At 36.5% G+C, this 23,510-nt stretch overlaps 1 protein-coding gene across 5 annotated transcripts in view; it reads left to right on the plus strand.

Moving 5' to 3' along the window:
- Window positions 1-23,510, plus strand: part of Dock7 (dedicator of cytokinesis 7) — a 210,206-nt gene that overhangs the window by 18,494 nt on the left and 168,202 nt on the right. For all 5 annotated transcript variants that reach the window (XM_076860266.1, XM_076860262.1, XM_076860263.1 and 2 more), the window contains exons 5-9: window positions 2,415-2,544; window positions 2,628-2,840; window positions 3,307-3,392; window positions 8,089-8,155; window positions 9,000-9,149. In XM_076860266.1, coding sequence (XP_076716381.1) covers window positions 2,415-2,544; window positions 2,628-2,840; window positions 3,307-3,392; window positions 8,089-8,155; window positions 9,000-9,149 — 646 coding nt within the window. The remainder of the gene's footprint in view (window positions 1-2,414; window positions 2,545-2,627; window positions 2,841-3,306; window positions 3,393-8,088; window positions 8,156-8,999; window positions 9,150-23,510) is intronic.

Raw genomic sequence — 23,510 nt, forward strand, 5'->3', positions numbered from 1 at the left:
TTCTCTCTCTCTCTCTCTCTCTCAAAAAAAAATAATGATTTGTAAGTATAATACTTTTATGAAATCATGAATAGATATTATTAATGAGTAATCTGTTTTTCTTAATAAGATTCCAATTTAGTGAAAGTTTCATAGTTAAGCTTCATGGCCAGTTTTCCAGATTTAGCTATTTGAAAGATCTCTGCGCTTTATAAACTATCTAAATACTTAACAGGTCCTTGACATATACATCCACGCAGGTAAATGTTGGTGAAAAAATGCTTTGTTTTACCACATAATTTATTTTTGTAAGGGACTGTGTTCAAAATACCAATTCAAGTTAAGAAACAAAACACAATTAATTTCCCCTTGCCAGTTTGCATAATGAAGCAAGGTCTTCATACTGAATCTTTTTAGCCCTGTTTTATTTTTAAAGGAGTTATAATAACCAGTAGTAGACTATTCTGTTATGGTATTATAGTTTTCACAGATTAAGGAATCTATACCAGAGAGTACTAGCAGAAGTGAAGTATCCATTGCATATTTCATCATCATAGCTACCGTCTTATTTCTCTGGGCTTGATATTGTGTATCATTCTGGAGGATACTGGTGACATGCTTTTTAGTTTTAGTGTGACCTAATAAAAGCACTGTCTGCTACCCTTTATGTAGAAGAACTCTTTCTGTGAACTTAAAACATTGGTTAAAAATTCTAGTAGCCAAATTTTAGACATTACCAAAGAAAACACTTCCTCTGTCAGGTAATTCAAAAGTCTTTATTTCTTTGCATATATGTTGGGAACCTATAATCCAAAGTCTTCATAGTTAGTTGTAAAACACATTGGTCTCAGAATCATGACCTCTTCTAATCATAGTGTTGCTAAGGCTGGTTTAAATAAGAGGGTAAGGGAATTAACATTTATGAGGACTTATTATGTATTGTATTTATTGGGCACTTTGTACTTTTCTCCTTTAAAGTTTCAATATTTGAGATAGCTCAGGACAGAATGCTCCTTTTGAGCTCAAATGAAGGAAGTGAAAGTAAGTCCTATGGATAGCTGGAAGAAGTGTTTTTAGGCAGAGGGAAAAACCGCACATGAAAACGACATATTGGAAGCATGCTAGAAATATTCAAGGAAGAACAAAGAGGTTATTGTGGCTGGAACCGAAAAAATGAGGGTGAGAATGCTAAGAAATGAGGTCAGGAAAATGGTGTTATGTGGGGTCGGATGGGTAATCGTGTAGAGCCTCATCATAGCAACTGATAGAGAACAAGATGATAAAGAAGAGTGTCAATTATGAGTCATTTGCAGCTCTCTTCAGTTTCATACTAACCATTTTTTAAGACAGAATGAAAGACTGTTTTGATTTATCAAAGCACATTACATATACAACATCACAGATTGAAGTACTTGAAACATTTCATGAAAGATAAGATTCTCCTGCTGTATAAACCTTTCATGTTATTATACTAAGTATCTTTATTTTAGTTCTTCCAGAGAAATGCTTTCTATTATTTTGTGGTTATACTGTGAACATCATGTAACTGCCCTTTTAATAGCTGTGGCAGCAAGGCACGATGTGAGTCATATAAAATATGAATTTTTATTATTTCACAAATTAGTTGATAGTAGGAACCATACTATCTGCTGGTAATTATAATTGTTTTGTTCCAATTTATGTATTTCCCCAAAACTTTGACTCTACGTAGTTTAGAATCATGAATAAAAATTATTTATCAGTTCTTATTTGATATGCTTTGATATTGACAGGAAAGAAATTTACATTAATTTAAGAGTTATTCTGGAGCTGAGGTTGTGGCTCGGTGGTGGTGCGCTTGCCTAGCATGTGTGATGCACTGGGTTCGATTCTCAGCACCATATACAAATAAATAAAAAATAAAGGTCCGTCAAAAACTAAGAAATATTAAAAAAGAGTTATTCTTAGCATGTGCTCTGTGCATATATAATTAATAAATAATATAGATATATAGAGGTGTGCAGATTTTGCTATTTTTCATTTTACAAGTTTGTAGCTTTAGTTCAATTTTTTTCTACTTAATGATATATGGCAAAAACCTTATGAATAATTTCAGTGTTTCATATACACATGAAACACTTTTAAAGTTTATATTATTAATAATATAATGTATTTCTTCTTTCCCATTTTATTCTTTAACCTGGCTTCTCAGCTTTTTATTGACCAAGTCTTTAGACTAGAAATACAATTTAAATTGTACCCCTGCTCTTGGGTTGGATTAAAGGAACCTTGATTGGAAATTTTATTGAACTTCTGGTTAAATATTTAAATACTCAAAACTTTCAGAATAGATCTTTATGTGAAGAAATAATGAGAACATTTGGCTTATTACATGATGATGCTGAAAAAGTGAAAAATTTAAAAAATTTGATATTTATTTGTTTTATTTTGAATAGATACCATAAGCTGGGAACAGGATTTAATCCTAATACATTGGATAAACAGAAGGAAAGGCAAAAAGGTTTGCCAAAACAGGTCTTTGAATCTGATGAAGCTCCAGATGGCAATAACTACCAGGATGAACAAGTAATGATTTTATTCTTAAATAACTGTAAAAAATTATTTTAAGCTAAGTTATTAATTAATATATTTAACATTTCGTATGACAGGATGATCTTAAAAGACGTTCAATGTCAATAGATGATACTCCAAGGGGTAGCTGGGCTTGCAGTATCTTTGACTTGAAAAATTCGCTTCCTGATGCATTGCTTCCTAATTTACTTGATCGAACTCCAAATGAAGAAATAGACCGCCAGAATGATGACCAAAGGAAATCAAACCGTCACAAAGAACTCTTTGGTTTGCATCCATCGCCAGATGAGGTATAGATGTTTACATACAAAGAAGAAAATGAGTATTAAAATAGACATTTTTGGAGTAGGATTTATAAGTAGAATTACAATAATGTAGAAAATAAAACCTAGAAACCCACATATGATTTTTATAAATGAAATATACTTTTATACTACTGAATTTGTGTGTGTGTGTGTTTTTTTTTTTTTTAATGCTGGTGCTGGAAATTGAAACCAGGGTCTAGCACATGCAAGGCAGATGCTCTATCACTGAGCTACATACACCCGCAGTGGTGAAAATTCTCAATGAGTAATTTCTTTGAAACGAGCACACGATCCAAAGACTTCTGTTTATGGACAAACAAGTTATTCTTTACTATGTTAAATTTTGAAGACTAAAAGTATTAGATTAGTAAAATAAGTTTTTAAAAAAATAAATTGCAAGAGGTTGAAATATGATAAAGATGTTATTTTTGTGTTGCATGTCAATTTATAGGAAGAACCAATAGAACGACTTAGTATTCCTGATGTACCCAAAGAACATTTTGGTCAAAGACTTCTTGTGAAATGTTTATCACTTAAGTGAGTATTAATTTCTTTTACTATATAGTTTTCTGGGGCAATATTTTGATATTTTGTCTACTAGTATAACAAAATCTTAGCAGATTTTATACATGTATGTGTGTCCTTTTGAGAAGTATTGTCCTATACATAATTTTAAATGCTGTTCAGCCTTCATGCTTATATCTGAAGTTAAGCTTTAGAGCATTTTTGGTTCCAAGATGAAGGTAACTCTTAGCCTTAGTTGTACAATTAGTCTTAAAATTGGAAAAACATTCACTGAAATATTATTTGACACTGTTCTTGATTGAGGAGTACAAAGACAAGCTATTTTTTTTTCATTAAAGAGTTAATTTTATATTTGTTACATGGTAGGCTTTGTTTTTTGAAGACTTGGAAGTATGTATATATGTGTGTGTATGTATTTGGAAATATATATATTTTTTACTTATTTAATTTATTCTAATTAGGAATTATATGTTTTTAACTTCTTTAAAAAAATTTTGTGACTTCTGACATCGTTGAGGTGACATTTTATACTCATATTCTGTTTTACAAATATTTTATTTCATGCTGTCTTCAGAGTAATTCTGTAAGATATTATTTTTTTCATTTTACAAATGAGGAATTCTGGATTCAAAAGAATTAGCAGAAGTTCATTGGCATGATCAATATTGGGCAATCTGGAAAACAAACTCCATATTCTTTTCATTAAAACATACTCATAAATTAAATGTGAGTTCTGACTTCAGGAAAAAAGTTTAAATTAATTCATAGAGATCTCTAAAAGCAGCAATTTATAGTGACAGACATCTTTTGTGTGTAATTCTGGCAACTTTCTTTCCTTAAAATCTAAGTCTTCATATATTTAGTTAAATTATCCAGAAACCTGTAAGATTAAGTATGTTGAGTGTTTTGAATATCTGGACGCCTAACTGTATCAAATTTATAATCTTTTTTTAACAGCTCTTCTGTAGTATACTTTATGTATCACAAAATCTACCCTGTTAAGGTGTACAAATCAGTAGTGTATACTCATAGTATTGTGCAACTGTCACTATTGTCTAATTCTAGTATATATTCATCACCCCAAAGAAACTCCATACCTTTTATTCATCAGCTTGGGCTGCTATATGAATACCATAAACTGGGTAGCTTATCCAGCAGAAATCTATTGTCACAGTTCTGGTGACTGGAATATCTACCTTATAGAATTACTCCGAAGACAGCATGAAATAAAATAAGAGAAAGCACTTTGTAAAGCAGAATATGAATGTAAGATGTCACCTAATGATGTCAGAAGTCACATAACTTTTTTAAAGAAGGGGGTTGGTTTTCAGTGAGGCCTTGCTTTCTAGCTTGCATACAGCTGCCTTTTTTTCCCCCTGTGTCTTCACATGCCTTTCTGTCCTTTATGCACAGAAAGAGAGGTCTCTGTTGTTTTCTTCTTTTATAAGGACACCAGTTCCATGGGATTAGTATACAATCTTAGGATTTCATTTAATGTAAATTACTTCCTTAAAGGCCCTATCCTCACCTACAGTTACTTTGGTGTTAAGGCTTTAACATAAGTTCTAGGGAGATTAATAATGTCACCCCTGTGCTCTCTTCCCCTTAGCCTCTGCCAGCCATTAAGTTGCTTTTTGTTTCTGTGAGTTCACCTATGTAGGTGATATTTCATGTAAATAGAAGTATACAATATATGGCTTTTTGTGTATAGACTTTGTGTAAAGGTTTCTTCACATAGCATACTGTTTTTATGGTTCATCCATGTTGTAGCATGATCAGTAATTCCTTCCTTTGTAGTGCTGAACAGTATTCTACTGCATGGATATACCTCATTTTGTTTATCTGTTTAACAGTTTGGAGGTGTTTCCACTTAAAAAAAAAAGCAGCTTTATTGAGATACAATCCCCTATTAAGTAGTTTACTCAGTATTTGCTCAGTATACAGGGCACCAGTATATTCACCTCATTCATTAACTATACAAGTCAATGGGTTTTGTTATGTTCACAGGTCTGTGTAACTTATCACAAGAAACTTAAGAATACATTCATCACTCTGTGTGTGTGTGTGTGTGTGTGTGTGTGTGTTGTGTGTGTGTGTTGTTGTTGTATGTGACAAAAGTAAACTTGACCACTACCTCTCTCCATTTCCAAAAAGTTATTTACAGATTGAGATTCTAAATATGAAAGGTAAACAGTAAACTTTCTAGAAAAACATATAAGGGTAGCTTCATGAATGGAAGGAATTCTTTAATATGATGTAGAAAGCACTACCCTTGGAGGAAAACATTGATACTTTTTACTTCATTAAAGCTAATTTTGTTCATCAAAAGGCACAAGAGTGAAGACAATCCATAGAGAAGGGAAAAAATATTTCCATACACACTTTGGACAGTGTGCTGATATTCAGAATACACAAAGAACTACCCATTGCTGAGGAGAAAGTTAAATAATAAATAGAAAAATGTATCAAAAGAAGGTGTCTGGGCTGGTGTTGTAGCTCAGTGGTACAGTGCTTGCCTAGTTTGTGTGAGGCACTAGATTCGATTATCAACACCACATACAAATAAGTAAATAAAAATAAAAGGTCCATTGACAACTAAAAAAAATATTAAAAAAAAGAAAGTATCTGAATGGTCAGTAAATATGTGAAAAGACGTAGGGAAAAATCTAGTGCAGTACTACTTGCTTGCTGCAGTAACAGTATCAAGTGTAGAGGATGCAGAGTACATTTTATAGAGACTGACACACACATGGACAGGATCATCAGGTTTCCTTTTCTTTAATTTTTTTTAAAAAAAATTATTATTATTATTATTATTATTATTTTGTAGTATTGAGATTGCTGAGCAACATCTCCAGTCCTTTTTATATTTTTATTTTGAGAGGGCATTTTGTAGAGTTGCTGAGGCTGACCTACTGGCACTCATCCTGCCTCCACCTCCTATATAGCTGAGATTATAGGCATGTGCCCCCACATCTGCCTAAGGTCCCTTTGCTTTTAGTTCCTGGTTGAGTTTTACTAAGAGAGACATTAAGAGGAAGTTGGAGGGTGGAAAGAGTAGATCATGTGAGGTATTAATTCCTCTTACTCTCTTCTTCTGAGTCACTTTGACTTGTTTCTTCCTTCTCCTCATAGTTTCTATGAAGGGCCCTGGATTCTACTATTTTTTTTTTTTTTGGTTACTTCTTCCATGTTTTTTTTCAGCCCTGAGTTGATGATGATTCCCACTGTTGCTAGCCCCAGGGAGTGGCACTGTGCATTGTTTTTCCCTAGATTTATCCAAACCTTTTTAAATGGCTCTTTATTAAACTCAGCCCTATGTGACTATGTTGTCTGTCTCCTATAAGGACCTCAACTGATACTCTTGTAATTCAAAAACAGTGTAATGCAGAGTTATTTCAACTTCAGCACTATTGACATTTTTGTCTAGATGGTTCTTTGTTGTCAGCATCAACTCTGTATAATGTAGACTGTTTAGTCACATACCTAGGCTTCTACTTGCTAAATGCCAGTAATAACTGCTGCTGTAGTTGTGATAACAAAAAATGTCTACAGCCATTGCCAGACGTCCCTTGGTGTCAGATTTGTCCTTTGATGAGAACTATTGCTCTAGTTTAATTAACCTCACATTATATATTATTTCAATTAATAAGTATTTACTCAGTGTTTACTTTGTGTAGGCAATTGTTCTTGGAAATGAATTAAACATCTCAAGCATACAGTTAAAGTGAATTTTGACATAGATATAAAATGGGAATTATTATACCAGCATTGAAAATAAGATTAATATTACTGACATGGAAATTTGCCTAAGTGAAGTAAGCCAATCCCCAAAAAACAAAGGCTGAATGTACTCTATGATAAGTGGGTGATGATCCATAATAGTAGGAGGGGCATGGGAAAAATGAATGAACTTTGGGCAAAGGGGTGGGAAGGTTCGGGGGACGGGGGCAGGAAAGATGGTGGAATGAGATGGACACTATTACCCTAGGTACATGTATGACTGCACATATGGTGCGATGCTACATCATGTACAGCCATAGAAATGGAAAATTGTGCTGCAATTGTGTACAATGGATCAGAATGCATTCTGCTGTCATATATACCTCATTAAAATTAATTAATTTAAAAAATATTAGGTTAAATCAAACTACTAAATATTATGTATACTCTGACACTCTTTGTTTAAGAAAGGTCTGGATGGATTAGGTACTAAACCACTAATTATGGCTCTTTCCACATTGTGGAATTTTGGATGCTTTTGTTTTACTCTGAATGTTTTTAAGTATTTTTAAAGTGTTTTGTATTCAATACATGATTCATAACCTGAAAGAGAAACATTAGGTGTTTAGTTTTAAATCTTTTGAAAACTGAACATATATACTTATATTTTAATTTATATGTTTGTATGTAAACCAAATTACAGGTTAGAAAGTGATTATTGACACAAAATGGACATAACATACCATGAGGCTTTTAGGAAGTTTGAGATATTAAGGAGAATTACATAGAGTAAGTAATGATTGATTTAGGCTGTGAAAGACAAGTATGGAAAAGTATATTTTAGGAAGAAGGTATAGTGTAGGCATAGGTAGAAATATAGTAATGTGCAATGTATTAAGGTAATTTAGTTTTGGAATCAAAATTTCTCTGTAGCTATGTCTCCTGTATGTGTTTTAAAGTTATTTTATCCTTTTTCTTCATGAAGATTTGAAATTGAAATTGAACCCATTTTTGCAAGTTTGGCTTTATATGATGTCAAGGAAAAGAAAAAGGTAAGATTATATAAATTTGACTGTAGCCATAATCATAGGTTTCAAAAACCTATTTTTAAGTTTTTTTAGAAGGTGAATAAAGTAAGTTTTAAAAAATTATTAACATGTGTCTTTTGAAAAAGGGAATAGAAACTTATCAAGACTACTTAAATATTTTCTTTAAAAAAATTTTTTTTGTAGTTGTACATGGGCAGAATACCTTTATTTTATTTGTTTATTTTTATGTGGTGCTAAGGATTGAACTCCAGCGTCAGCCTGGGTCTCACTAATTCTTCAGACTGGCCTCAATCTTGCCATCTTCCTGCCTTAGCCATCCAAGCAACTGAGATTACAAGCATGCACACCACGCTCAGCAGCATTTCCTAATTTAGTATTATAAGCATATTATGTAGTAGAAATCTTAAGAGCTGAGGCTCTGACTTCTTCTGTGAACATATGACATAATGATTTTTTAAGCAGAACTCTGCTCCAGTAACTTGTATCTCAATCAAAACTGCTGATACATTCTTCATGTTGTTTTTAAAAACCCAGTTTGAAGTCATTCCTCTCAGTGATAATTTCCTTGGATGTTTTATTAGAGGTTATATTTTTAATCCAAAGAGTTTGTAGGATTCTTTGGAATTATAGAATTTTTAAAATATTTATTCTATTTTCCAAAAATTTTCCATTTCTTTTGCTTTGATTTAATGTAAAGATTGGTCTCAATAACATAAGATAAACTGCAAGTTAGAGTATAATGTCCTGATTAATGTCTGAAATATTTTAAAACTCAATATGTATGATTATTGTGAGTTTTTAAAAAACATACAGATTTTAAATTTTAATACGTGAATATATTTTTTAGATTTCAGAAAACTTTTATTTTGACCTTAATTCTGAGCAGATGAAAGGATTGTTACGTCCGCATGTACCACCTGCTGCCATCACCACTCTGGCACGATCAGCTATTTTTTCTATAACTTATCCCTCCCAAGATGTTTTTCTTGTAATAAAGGTAAGAATAATGTTAAATATATTTGTTTATTATATAATGTTTGTATAATTTTCTTTTTATCAATATTGCTAACTCTTTAAGGGCAGAGATTTGACTTTTACTTATTAGTTCTTTTACCTTTTGATATTCTGTAACACAGTGTGGATATACACTATAGGTGCTATCTTTCTCTTCTTTTTTTTGATACCAAACATTGAACCCCACTGAGTCACATCCCAGTTGTTTTAAAAATTTTATTTAGAGACAGGGTCTTGCTGAGTTGCTTAGGGCCTCTCTAATTTGATGAGACTGGCTTTGAACTAGTGATCCTCTTGCCTCAGTCTGCTGAGCCGCTGGAATTACAGGCATGGGCCACTGTGCTTGGTTTATCTAGATTTTCTTGAATGGAGACCTCTATTAGGGTTCTCTGACAAATGGAACTGGATACATTTTAAGGAATTGTCTCATACCATCATGGGAGTTGATAAGATTGTGATTAATATGGCAGGTGGGCAAACTGAAAATTCTGGTAAAAGTTGAGTTGATTTTCAACTCAAAATGCATCAAAGACCTAGGAAATAAGCCAGAAACTATGCAATTTCTAGAAAAAACAAAACAAAACTAGGGCCAACACTACAGCATATAGGCACAGGCATTATCTTTCTCAGTAGGACCCCTTAAATCTCAGGAATTAATGTCAAGAATTTATAAATGGGTTGCTATCAAATTAAAAAGCTTCTGTGTAGCAAAGGAAACAATTAGGAATATGAAGAGAGAAACTATAGAATGGGAGAAAATCTTAGCTAACTACTCTTCTGACAGAGGATTGATATCCAGAATATATAAAAATGTCAAAAATTTTATATCAAAAATAAAATAATCCAATAAATATATGAGGAAATGTTCAACATCATTAGCAATTAAGGAAATGCAAATCAAAACTACACTGAGATTTCATCTTTTGCAATTCAGAATGATAGTCATCAAGAATCCAAACAATAGCTGGATGCAGTGGTTTACGTCTATAATCTCAGCAACTCTGGAGGCTGAGGCAGGAGGATCATGGGTTTGAAGCCAGCCTCAGGAATTTAGCAAGACTGTAAGTGACCTAGTGAGACCCTGTCTCAAAATAAAAAATAAAATAAAAGGACTGGGAATGGGACTCAGTGATTAAGTGCTCCTGGGTTCAGTCCCTGGTACTTCCCGTCCGCCGCCCACCCCCCCCCCCCCCCAAAAAAAAAAATCCAAACACTAATAAATGTTGGAGAAGATGTGGAGATAAAGAAACATTACTACACTATTGGTGGGATTGTAAATTAGTATAATCACTATGGGAATCCATGTGGAGGTTACTTAAAAGATTAGTCATGGAACCACCATATGACCCAGCTATGCCACTCCTTGGTATTTATCCTAAAGAATTAAAATCATTAGGGAGGGAAAAGGGAAATACTGGGGACTGAATTAGACAAAATTATATTCTATACCCTTATAATTATGTCAAAATGAATCCCAATGTATATAACTAAAAAGAATCAACAGAAAGGGGGAAAAAGAATTAAAGTCATCAAATTATAGTGATACCCACGCATACCCATGTATTTTAAAAAAAAATTTTTTTCCAGTTGTAGTTGGACACAATACCTTTGTTTAATTTATTTATTTTTATATGGTGCCTAGGATCAAATCCAGTGCCTCACACATGCTAGAGAGCACTGTACTGCTAAGCCACAACCCATCCCTCATACCCATGTTTATAGCATCACAATTCACAATAGCCAAACTATGGAACCAGCCTAGGTGTCCATCAGTGAATGCATGGATAAAGAAAATGTGGTGTGTATATACACACTGGAGTTTTATTCAGCCATAAAGAAGAATGAAATTATGTCATTTTCAGGAAAATGGATGCAACCTGAGACCATTCTGTTAAGTGAAATAAGCCAAACTCAGAAGGTCAGGGGTTGTAGGGAGGAAAAAAGGAAAGAAAAAGTGTGTGTGTGTGTATGTGTGTGTGTGTGTGTGTGTGTGTGTGTGTGTGTGTGTGTGTCGGTGGTGGGCTCAGTTCTAGTGAAAATCAAAGGGCGATTAGAAGAGGAAAGGGATCAGTGGGTGAGGTGGGTGAAGAGTGTTGGAGACATATTGGCTAAATTATATTGTTATGTTGTGTGCATGTATGAATACATAGTAACAAATGCTGTCATTATGTACAACTATAATGCACCAATTAAAACTGTGAAAAGAGAGGCAAAATGTAGTAGATTTGATTTTATAGTCTTGAGTCCAAAGTCCACAGGAAAGCATACTAGAAACTCAGGCAGGGTTTCCAGTTTTAAAGAGAATTTCTTATTTGGGAAAACTCTCTTTGCTTTCAAGCCCTTCAACTGCTTAGATGAGACTACCCACACAATAAACTGCTTTATTTTCAGTCTCCTTTTTTAAATGTTAATCAGCTTCTTTAAAAAAGCCTTCATGGCAACATTTAGATTGTGTTTGACCAAACAACTGAGCATCATACCTTAGCCAAATTGGCACATAAAATTAACCATCACAAGAGCCATACTATAGTTTTGTCAGTTTCTAAATCATATTAATATTGAAAGCTAAATCATGTCAAGGAGCATTATGATTTGAGTGTCAGCTGATTAAGAAAAAGAGTTACAAATTCTGAAGTTACTAAGCTACTTAGCTTTGTGTAACTTAAAGAATAATTTACTTTAACTTGACCTTGACTTGAGAGTAGCCTAAAATATATTCCTTAATCACTTTATCTTTATTTATATAAAATTATCATAAAAAGGTAATGAATTTTATAATAAGGTTATGAAATGGATTTTCTTGAAATGAATTCTTTTTACCCACAGGAATAATGTCCTAATTTGTGGGTATATTCCTATGAATTCAGGTTAAAATAAATTTTAGTTAAATGAACAGTACTGCAAGTAAAAATTTATATTATATAAAAAATATAATATATATAGTTATTTTACATGCTAAAAGTTAGCTGGTAATATAGAGATAGATAGTGGTTGAAATATTGGTTGCTGAAAAATGAGATTAGTGACAAGATTTGTTGTCATAGGAATGAATGGTTTACATAGGAATAAGAATAAAAAAATTGTATGTAAATGTGCAATATAAGGAAATAAGGACTTAAATCATTGTACATTCATGTGATGAATACTATGTCCAATAAAACCACAATTTTGAAGAACTTTTAATGTTACAGAAATGTATAATGAAATAATATTAATGAAAAATCAGTATGGTACAAATATAGAGTATAATCTTGTGTGTCTAAAGATTTTTCTCTAATTGCAGGAAAAAAAAACACCAAGTGAAATTATTATTTAAATTTTAAAGGAAATGTATTTAGGAGATTTTCTTTTTCATTTATGACTCATCAGGGTGTTTTTTGTTTCGTGAGAGAAATATTACCCTGGCATTTGTATTGGATGGTTACTGCTGTACAAGAACAAAGAGACAGTGCTCCAGTGGGTACCACAATAAACATTTGTACAGTTCACGGATCTGAGTTGTCTGCTGGTCAGCTAGGCTGTACTTTTTCCAGGTGGAAAGAATTAAAAAGAGAGGGAGAAAGGGAAGATGGCCGCGAAGGGAGTGCAGTAACTCCGAGTACTGCGTCACTGTGAGGGAAAATGATGAGTTAGAACGGCTAAAAGCTATCTGGTTAGGAATTTCCAGCAAAATTGGGGTGCTCCAAAACCTAGTGGAAGGATTTTCATCGCACGAGGATCAGCTTCAGGGGCTCAAAAGCGAGCGATTTGTCCGTACGGAGCGCTTATTGTTCGGCAGATCGCCCTGCGGCTGGAGTCTGCGGAGCGCACTGGGAAACGACGGGCTGGTGGCGCAGAGATACAGCGATGCTGATTCTGCGGGCTCCTGCCAGCTAGGCATTTGCTGAGCTCGGAGCTGAATTCTGGGTTGGAGACGGGGAAGGAAACGGTCCAGTTCGGTTCTCCACACCGGTCAGACCACGGAGGAAGCCAGCGGCCACCATCTTGGAGAGCTGACGTCACCATCCTTGTTTTTGACTGATTGCAGCTCTTTCAGCTATAGAACAGGTAATTTCAGGCTGATAATTGTCTGCGTCTCGCAGACAAATTGCTCAGACTTAGTGCTAAATAACACGCGGAAACTGCTTCTTGGAGCCTGCTCCTATCAGAACACGCACCGAGCCCGGAGCGGCGGAGCTCCGGCTACCGGAGCTGCTCTGGCCCAGGGCTATAGAACCCGCGGAAACTGCTTCTTGGAGCCTGCTCCTGTCGGAGCATGCACCAAGTCCGGAGAGGCCGAATTCTGGCTCCCGGAACTGCTCTGGCCCAGGGATAAAGAACCCGCGGAAACTGTCTCTCGGTCCGGGTCCTGCTGAATACTGTGAAGGCCAGAGGGGCGGAGCAGAGCTGCCGCCAGAGCCCGGAACAGGCCTAGCGACCTGCCGGTGTGGTGTCGCGTCGCCCCGGCTAGAGCAGGGGCCGAACAGAGCCGCCGCCAGAGCCCGGAACAGGCACAGCGACCCGCCGGCGTGGTGTCGCGTCGCTCCGGCTAGAGCAGGGGCCGAACAGAGCCGCCGCCAGAGCCCGGAACAGGCACAGCGACCCGCCGGCGTGGTGTCGCGTCGCTCCGGCTAGAGCAGGGGCCGAACAGAGCCGCCGCCAGAGCCCGGAACAGGCACAGCGACCCGCCGGCGTGGTGTCGCGTCGCTCCGGCTAGAGCAGGGGCCGAACAGAGCCGCCGCCAGAGCCCGGAACAGGCACAGCGACCCGCCGGCGTGGTGTCGCGTCACTCTGGCTAGAGCAGGGGCCAAACAGAGCCGCCGCCGGGGCCCGGAGCAGACCCAGCGACCCGCCGGCGTGGTGTCACGTCGCTCCGGCTGGAGCGGGGGCCGATCAGAGCCGCCGCCTGTGCCCGGAACAGGTCCAGCGACCCGCCGGCGTGGTGTCTCGTCGCTCCGGCTAGAGCGGGGGCCGAACAGAGCCGCCGCCAGAGCCCGGAACAGGCCCAGCGACCCGCCAGCGTGGTGTCGCGTCGCTCCGGCTAGAGCGGGGGCCGAACAGAGCCGCCGCCTGCGCCCGGAGCAGGTCCAGAGACCTGCCGGCGTGGTGTCGCATCGCTCCGGCTCTAGCAGGGGCCGAACAGAGCCGCTGCCAGAGCCCGGAATAGGCCCAGCGACCCGCCGGCGTGGTTGTCAAGAATCCCCAATTGGAGTAGGGGGAAAGCAGATCCTCCACCCGCGTCCGCAAGGTAGGCAGGCCTGTGACAGTCTGGCAGAACAGCCCCAGCGGCCTGCCGGCGTGGTAGACACGTCACACCACTTGGGGGAGGGGCAGAGCAGAGCCGCTCCCCGAGCCTGGATCAGGCCCAGCGGCCCGCCAGCGTGGCAGTCACATCACTCCATTTGGAGTAGGGGCAGAGCAGAGCCGCAGCCCGCGCCCAGAACAGGCACAGCGACCTGCCGGGGTGGTAGTCACGACAACCCAATTGGAGAAGGGGCAGAGCAGAGCCGCCGCCCACGCCTGCAAGGTAGTCAGATCCGCGACTAACTGGTGGAACAGGCCCAGGGGTTCACGGACGTGGTGACGTGGTAGACACGTCACACCAATAGGAGGAAGGGCAGAGCAGAGCCGCTGCCCGCGCCTCCAAGGTAGGCAGACCTGCGACCGACCGGCAGAACAGTCCCAGCGGCCCACCAGCATGGTAGACAAATCACCCCAATTGGAGGAGGAGCAGAGCTGCCGCCCGCCCCTGCAAGGGAGACTTTTCAACTATACAAGAGCAATATAAATATATAGGGGGAAAAATTTCAAAAACACAATAGTTTCACTAAGCAGAAAGAAACACGAGCAATATGAAAAGACAAGGAAAGAAAGGACCACAAGCAATGCAGGTCAACTCAACTTTAGAAGAGGTTATAGCTGCAGCAGATGGAATGTCAGATAAAGAATTCAGGATATACATGCTGCAAATGATCTGGAGTCTCAAGGAAGACATTAGACAGCAAAATCAGACAATGAAAGATCATTTCGACCACTTCGACAATGTATTACATAAACAAATCCAAGAAGCAAAAGATCAACTATACAGGGAGATAGAGGTAATAAAAAACAAACAAACAGAAATCCTAGAAATGCAGGAAGCAATAAACCAACTTAAAAACTCAATTGAGAATACTACCAGCAGAGTAGAACACTTAGAAGATAGAACATCAGACAATGAAGACAAAGTATTTCAACTTGAAAAGAACATAGATAGCTCAGCAAAACTGTTAAGAAACCATGAGCAGAACATCCAAGAAATATGGGATAATATAAAGAGACCAAACTTAAGAGTCATTGGGATACAGGAAGGTATAGAGGTCCAAACCAAAGGAATGAACCACCTATTCAATGAAATAATACGAGAAAACTTCCCAGACTTGAAGAATGAGACAGAATCCCAAATCCTAGAAGCATACAGGACGCCGAATGTGCAAAATCATAAGAGATCCACACCTAGACACATTATAATGAAGATGCCCAACATACAGAATAAGGAGAGAATTTTAAAAGCTACAAGAGAAAGGAAGCAGATTACATTTAGGGGTAAACCAATCAGGATAACAGCTGATCTTTCAACACAGACTCTGAAAGCTAGAAGATCCTGGAATCACATATTTCAAAAACTGAAAGAAAATGGGTTCCAACCAAAAATCATGTATCCAGCGAAATTAAACTTCAGGATGGAAGATGAAATTAAAACCTTCCACGATAAACAAAAGTTAAAAGAATTTGCAGCTAGAAAACCATGTCTTCAAAACATCCTCGGCAAAACATTACAGGAAGAGGAAATGGAAAATAACAATGAATACCAACAGTGGGAGGTAGGACAGTAAAGGGGGGGAAAATAATCAAAAAAGGAAAACAAACCATGTTTAGTAACATAAATAAACAATTATGGCTGGAAGAACAACCCATATCTCAATAATAACCCTAAATGTTAATGGCTTAAACTCACCAATCAAGAGACACAGACTAGTAGAATGGATCACAAAACAAGACCCAACAATATGCTGCCTACAGGAGACGCATTTGATAGGAAAAGACATACATAGACTGAAGGTGAAAGGTTGGGAAAAATCATATCACTCATATGGACTTAGGAAACAAGCAGGAGTGTCCATACTCATATCAAATAAAATAGATTTCAAGCCAAAGTTAATCAAAAGGGATAAAGAGGGACACTACATACTGCTCAAGGGAACCATACACCAACAAGACATAACTATCATAAATATATATGCCCCAAACAATGGTGCAGCTATGTTCATCAAACAAACTCTTCTTAAGTTTAAGAGTCTAATAGACCAACATACAATAATCATGGGAGACTTCAACACACCTCTCTCACCACTAGACAGATCTTCCAAACAAAAGTTGAATAAGGAAACTATAGAACTCAATAACACAATTAATAACCTAGACTTAATTGATATATATAGAATATACCACCCAACATCAAGCAGTTACACTTTTTTCTCAGCAGCACATGGATCCTTCTCAAAAATAGATCATATATTATGTCACAGGGCAACTCTTAGACAATATAAAGGAGTGGAGATAATACCATGCATCTTATCTGATCATAATGGAATGAAATGAAAATCAACGATAAAAGAAGGAAGGAAAAAACATGCATCACTTGGAGAATGAACAATTGGTTACTAAATGATCAATGGGTTATAGAAGACATCAAGGAGGAAATTAAAAAATTCTTAGAGATAAATGAAAGCACAGACACAACATATCGGAATCTATGGGACACATTAAAAGCAGTTCTAAGAGGAAAATTCATTGCTTGGAGTTCATTCCTTAAAAAAAGAAAAAACCAACAAATAAATGATCTCATACTCCATCTCAAAATCCTAGAAAAAGAAGAGCAAAACAACAGCAAAAGAAGTAGAAGGCAAGAAATTATTAAAATCAGAGCTGAAATTAATGAAATCGAAACAAAAGAAACAATTGAAAAGATTGACAAAACTAAAAGTTGGTTCTTTGAAAAAATAAATAAAATCGACAGACCCTTAGCCATGCTAACGAAGAGAAGAAGAGAGAGAAATCAAATTACTAGCATACGGGATGAAAAAGGCAATATCACAACAGACACTTCAGAAATACAGAAGATAATCAGAAACTATTTTGAATCCTTATACTCCAATAAAATAGAAGATAGTGAAGGCATCGATAAATTTCTTAAGTCATATGATCTGCCCAGATTAAGGCAGGAGGATATAGACAACCTAAACAGACCAATATCAATTGAGGAAATAGAAGAAACCATCAAAAGACTACCAACTAAGAAAAGCCCAGGACCGGATGGGTATACAGCAGAGTTTTACAAAACCTTTAAAGAGGAACTAACACCAATACTTTTCAAGCTATTTCAGGAAATAGAAAAAGAGGGAGAACTTCCAAATTCTTTCTACGAGGCCAACATCACCCTGATTCCTAAACCAGACAAAGACACTTCAAAGAAAGAAAACTACAGACCAATATCTCTAATGAACCTAGATGCAAAAATCCTCAATAAAATTTTGGCAAATCGGATTCAAAAACATATCAAAAAAATTGTGCACCATGATCAAGTAGGATTCATCCCTGGGATGCAAGGCTGGTTCAATATACGGAAATCAATTAATGTTATTCACCACATCAATAGACTTAAAAATAAGAACCATATGATCATCTCGATAGATGCAGAAAAAGCATTCGACAAAGTACAGCATCCCTTTATGTTCAAAACGCTAGAAAAACTAGGGATAACAGGAACTTACCTCAACATTGTAAAAGCAATCTATGCTAAACCTCAGGCTAGCATCATTCTGAATGGAGAAAAATTGAAGGCATTCCCTCTAAAATCTGGAACAAGACAGGGATGCCCTCTCTCACCACTTCTGTTCAACATAGTTATCGAATCACTGGCCAGAGCAATTAGACAGACGAAAGAAATTAAAGGCATAAAAATAGGAAAAGAAGAACTTAAATTATCACTATTTGCAGATGACATGATTCTATACCTAGCAGACCCAAAAGGGTCTACAAAGAAACTATTAGAGCTAATAAATGAATTCAGTAAAGTGGCAGGATATAAAATCAACACACATAAATCAAAGGCATTCCTGTATATCAGCGACAAATCCTCTGAAATGGAAATGAGGACAACCACTCCATTCACAATATCCCCCCAAAAAATAAAATACTTAGGAATCAACCTAACAAAAGAGGTGAAAGACTTATACAATGAAAACTACAGAACCCTAAAGAGAGAAATAGAAGAGGATCTTAGAAGATGGAAAAATATACCCTGTTCATGGATAGGCAGAACTAACATCATCAAAATGACAATATTACCAAAAGTTCTCTATAGGTTTAATGCAATACCAATCAAAATCCCAATGGCATTTCTTATAGAAATAGAGAAAGTAATCATGAAATTCATATGGAAAAATAAAAGACCCAGAATAGCAAAAAGAATGCTAAGCAGGAAGGGTGAATCAGGCGGTATAGCGATACCAGACTTCAAACTATACTACAGAGCAATAGTAACAAAAACAGCATGGTACTGGTACCAAAACAGGCGGGTGGACCAATGGTACAGAATAGAGGACACAGAAACCAACCCACAAAACTACAACTATCTTATATTTGATAAAGGGGCTAAAAGCATGCAATGGAGGAAGGATAGCATCTTCAACAAATGGTGCTGGGAAAACTGGAAATCCATATGCAACAAAATGAAACTGAATCCCTTTCTCTCGCCATGCACTAAAGTTAACTCAAAATGGATCAAGGAGCTTGATATCAAATCAGAGACACGGCGTCTGATAGAAGAAAAAGTCGGCTACGATCTACATACTGTGGGGTCGGGCTCCAAATTCCTCAATAGGACACCCATAGCACAACAGTTAATAACCAGAATCAACAAATGGGACTTACTCAAACTAAAAAGTTTTTTCTCAGCAAAAGAAACAACAAGAGAGGTAAATAGGGAGCCTACATCCTGGGAACAAATCTTTACTCCTCACACTTCAGATAGAGCCCTAATATCCAGAGTATACAAAGAACTCAAAAAATTAGACAACAAGATAACAAATAACCCAATCAACAAATGGGCCAAAGACATGAACAGACACTTCTCAGAGGAGGACATACAATCAATCAACAAGTACATGAAAAAATGCTCACCATCCCTAGCAGTCAGAGAAATGCAAATCAAAACCACCCTAAGATACCATCTCACTCCAGTAAGATTGGCAGCCATTAGGAAGTCAAACAACAACAAGTGCTGGCGAGGATGTGGGGAAAAGGGTACACTTGTTCATTGTTGGTGGGACTGCAAATTGGTGCAGCCAATCTGGAAAGCAGTATGGAGATTTCTTGGAAAGTTGGGAATGGAACCACCATTTGACCCAACTATTCCCCTTCTCGGTCTATTCCCTAAAGACCTAAATAGAGCATGCTACAGGGACACTGCTACATCGATGTTCATAGCAGCACAGTTTACAATAGCAAGACTGTGGAACCAACCTAGATGCCCTTCAATAGACGAATGGATAAAAAAAATGTGGCATTTATACACAATGGAATATTACTCTGCATTAAGAAATGACAAAATCATAGAATTTGGAGGGAAATGGATGGCATTAGAGCAGATTATGCTGAGTGAAGCCAGCCAATCCCTAAAAAACAAATGCCAAATGTCTTCTTTGATATAAGGAGAGTAACTAAGAACAGAGTAGGGACGAAGAGCATGAGAAGAAGATTAACATTAAACAGGGACGAGAGGTGGGAGGGAAAGGGAGGGAGAAGGGAAATTGCATGGAAATGGAAGGAGACCCTCAGGGTTATACAAAATTACATACAAGAGGTAACGAGGGGAAAGGGAAAAATAATACAAGGGGGAGATATGAACTGCAGTAGAGTGGGTAGAGAGAGAAGAGGGGAGGGGAGGGGAGGGGAGGGGGGTAGTAACGGATAGGAAAGGCAGCAGAATACAACAGACCCTAGTATGGCAATATATAAATCAATGGAAGTGTAACTGATGTGATTCTGCAATTTGTAAACGGAGTAAAAATGGGAGTTCATAACCCACTTGAATCAAAGTGTGAAATATGATATATCAAGAACTATGTAATGTTTTGAACAACCAACAATAAAAAAAAATATTAAAAAAAAAATAAATAAAAATAAATAAAAATTAAAAAAAAAAAAAGAATTAAAAAGAATTAAAGTCATCACACTATAGTGATACCCATGCATCAATGTCTGTAGATTGGCTGAGAGTTTGATGATTTGGCTGGTGGTGTTTTTTGGATGTCTTCTTTTCTAGCAAGATATTCTGGCCAGACTCAGTTGCATAAGCACTTTTCAGGTCTTTGGTTACATGGGGCCAGCTGACATTCCATTGACCAAAAGCAGGTCACATAACAACATGAGCTCGAGGAATTGGAATATATACTTGGTCTCATTATAAGGAGAAACTGCAGTGTCATATAGCAAAAGAAGGAAAAAAGGGTGAAGAATTGGGACTGTTAGTGGAGTTTGTTTCTGTCTAGGATATTGAGGTTTGGGTCAGCCAGAATTATTGGCCCCTTGCTTATTTTTATGTTCCTTCTTTAGTACAGTTATTTTCTGACAAATATGTGAAGGGGTTACACCACTATGTTTGGATTCTTTTTTTATGTACACTTTCCATTTTGATGAACAAAAAAATATAAAACATATTGAAAGAAAACCACAAATAGACAAACAAAAACTTGGATTACAGTAAGGAAATTTTCATAATGTTCACTTAAAATTATTTAATTAACTAATTAATTATTTAAATAACTAATTAATTAATTATTTGAAGACATAATTATAGAAGTTATAAATATATAACTTAATTAATTATCTCCAAATTAATACACTTTGTGACCAGCCAGCCAGGTTTAGAAATAAAACATTGGCAGAATCTCAGGAACCATCTTGTGACCTATTCTATTTACTGCTTCCTCCTTTTTCCAAAGCTTGAGGACTGTTATTAATGGGACCAAAATGTGATTAGTCCATGTTGTTGTATGCAACAGTTTTAAAATTAATTTTTATTGCTTTGTAATATTTTATGGTCTATATATATCACAATGTATCCATTTTATTGGTGATGGTCATTTTGGATCATTTAAGTTTTTGTCTTCTATTGGTGAGTCTGTGAATATTTTCAGTCTATGAAAATAGATAGTTTTACTAATTTCTAATTAGTGTATTCCTAGGAGTAGAAGGGCTGAGTCATAGGACGTTTGTATATCAGCTTTGGTAGATGCTGCCAAACAAGTTTCCAAAGTCTCTTTGATAATTATGTTTCTACCAACAATGAATATGAGTTTGAGTTATTTAACTTGATATTTATCAATTTTAATTGAAATACAAAGTACATTGAGCCCTGAATAGTATACATATTTGAGGTAAATAGTATGATGATTCTTACACATGTATTCATCAGTATAATCGCTGTTGAGCCTAAGTTATGTACCGTCATCATCCTAGAGGGTTCTCTTGTTTCTTTCTAGTGAGTAGCCCGTACTTCCACCAGATAACTTGTACTTTGACTTCTTTCACTGTCATTTAGCTTTTCCTTTTATTCTTCTACATGATTTTTGGTACACATATGTTGCATTTCTATTGGGAATATTGTTATGTTACTTGAACATCATGTATTTATATCTTCAGTTTTATTAGAAAACAGCTAGTTTCCTAGCATGGTTTGTTCAAAGTATAGTCCCATCAGCAGTGTTTCAGAATTTTAGTTGCTCCAATTCCTTCTTAATATATGCTGTAATCAGACTGTGCTATTGTATTTACAAGTTTTTATTTTTTTTAACCTGAAAAATTCTACTGGGGGAAAGGGAGACATTTTAGAGCAATATGGTAAGTAGTAACTATTATATTAGCCACTTGTGAGTTGTAATTTTTAAATTGGGATTTTGCATTTTGATATATTAACTGGAAATAAATTCATGACTGACTGCTTTTATAAACATTTTTAATTGTGGAAAATTGTACATAACATAAAATTTATCATGTTAACAATTTTTTAGTATGTGGGTCAGTATTAACTGTTTTCACATTGTTGTGAAACCATCTCTAGAAGTTTTTTGTTGTGCAAAAGTGAAACTCTATACTCACTAAATGACTCCCTGTTAGATGCTCTTCCCCAGCCCCTGCCAACCTCATTTTACTTTCTGTTTTTATGAATTTGACTACTCTAGCTACCTCTTATAAGTGGAATCATGCAGTATTTGTCTTTTTTGTGACTGGCTTATTTCTCTTAACATGATGTTTTCAAGGTTCCTGTAGGTTGTAATGTATGTTAGGATTTCCTTCTTTTTTGAATAATTTTTCATTGTAAATGTATATGAAATATGGCATTCTAATCCATTCTCCACTTTGATAGACACTTTGCTTCTTCTGTATAGCTATAGTGACTAACGCCTTTATGAATATTGATATATAATTATCTGTTTGAGGCCTTTACAATTCTTTTGAATCTGTACCTGGAAATAAAATTACTATATAAATTCTATTTTTAATTTTTTGAGGAAACTCCATACTCTTTTTCATAGTGACTTTACCATTTTACATTCCTGCTAATAGTGCATAAGTGTTTCACTTTCTTCTCATCCTCACTCACACTTATTTTCTGTTGTTAGCTACCATCCTGATGGATGTGAGATGATAATTTCATTGTGATTTGCATCTCTCTAATGTGTGATGTTGAGCATATTTCCATATGTTTGTTGACCATTTGTGTAAATTCTTTGGAAAAATATCTATTCAAGTCCTTTGCCTGTAGGTTAATCAAGTTTTGTTGTTGAATTGTAGGAGTTTTTTTTTAATATATATATATTGTTGAAATTAACTTCATGTCAGATGTACACTGTGCAGATATTTTCTCTCATTTTGTACATTGCCTTTTTGTTCTGTTTATTTTGTCCTTTGATATGATAATTGTAAGTTTCAGTGTTGTCCAATTTATCTACCTACTTGTATTGTTTGTGCTTTTTGTGTCATATTTTAAGAAATCATTTGCAAGTCCAGGGTTATGAAGTTTCCCCCTATGTTTTATTATAGGGACTTTATGGCTTAAAGTCCTTTTTTCTTGCTACCAGGGATTAAACCCAGAGTTCAATCCAGTCATTTTTTTAAGGGCTGAGCTATACCCCCAGCCTTTTTTAAGTTTTTATTTTAAGACAGGGTCTTGGTAAGTTGCTGAGGCTGGCTTTGAAGTTGCAGTTCTCCTTCCTTAGCCTTCCAAGCCACTGGGATTATAGATGTGCACCATCATGCC

This window comes from Callospermophilus lateralis, chromosome 7 (genome assembly GCF_048772815.1).
Source record: "Callospermophilus lateralis isolate mCalLat2 chromosome 7, mCalLat2.hap1, whole genome shotgun sequence".
Taxonomy (NCBI): domain Eukaryota; kingdom Metazoa; phylum Chordata; class Mammalia; order Rodentia; family Sciuridae; genus Callospermophilus; species Callospermophilus lateralis.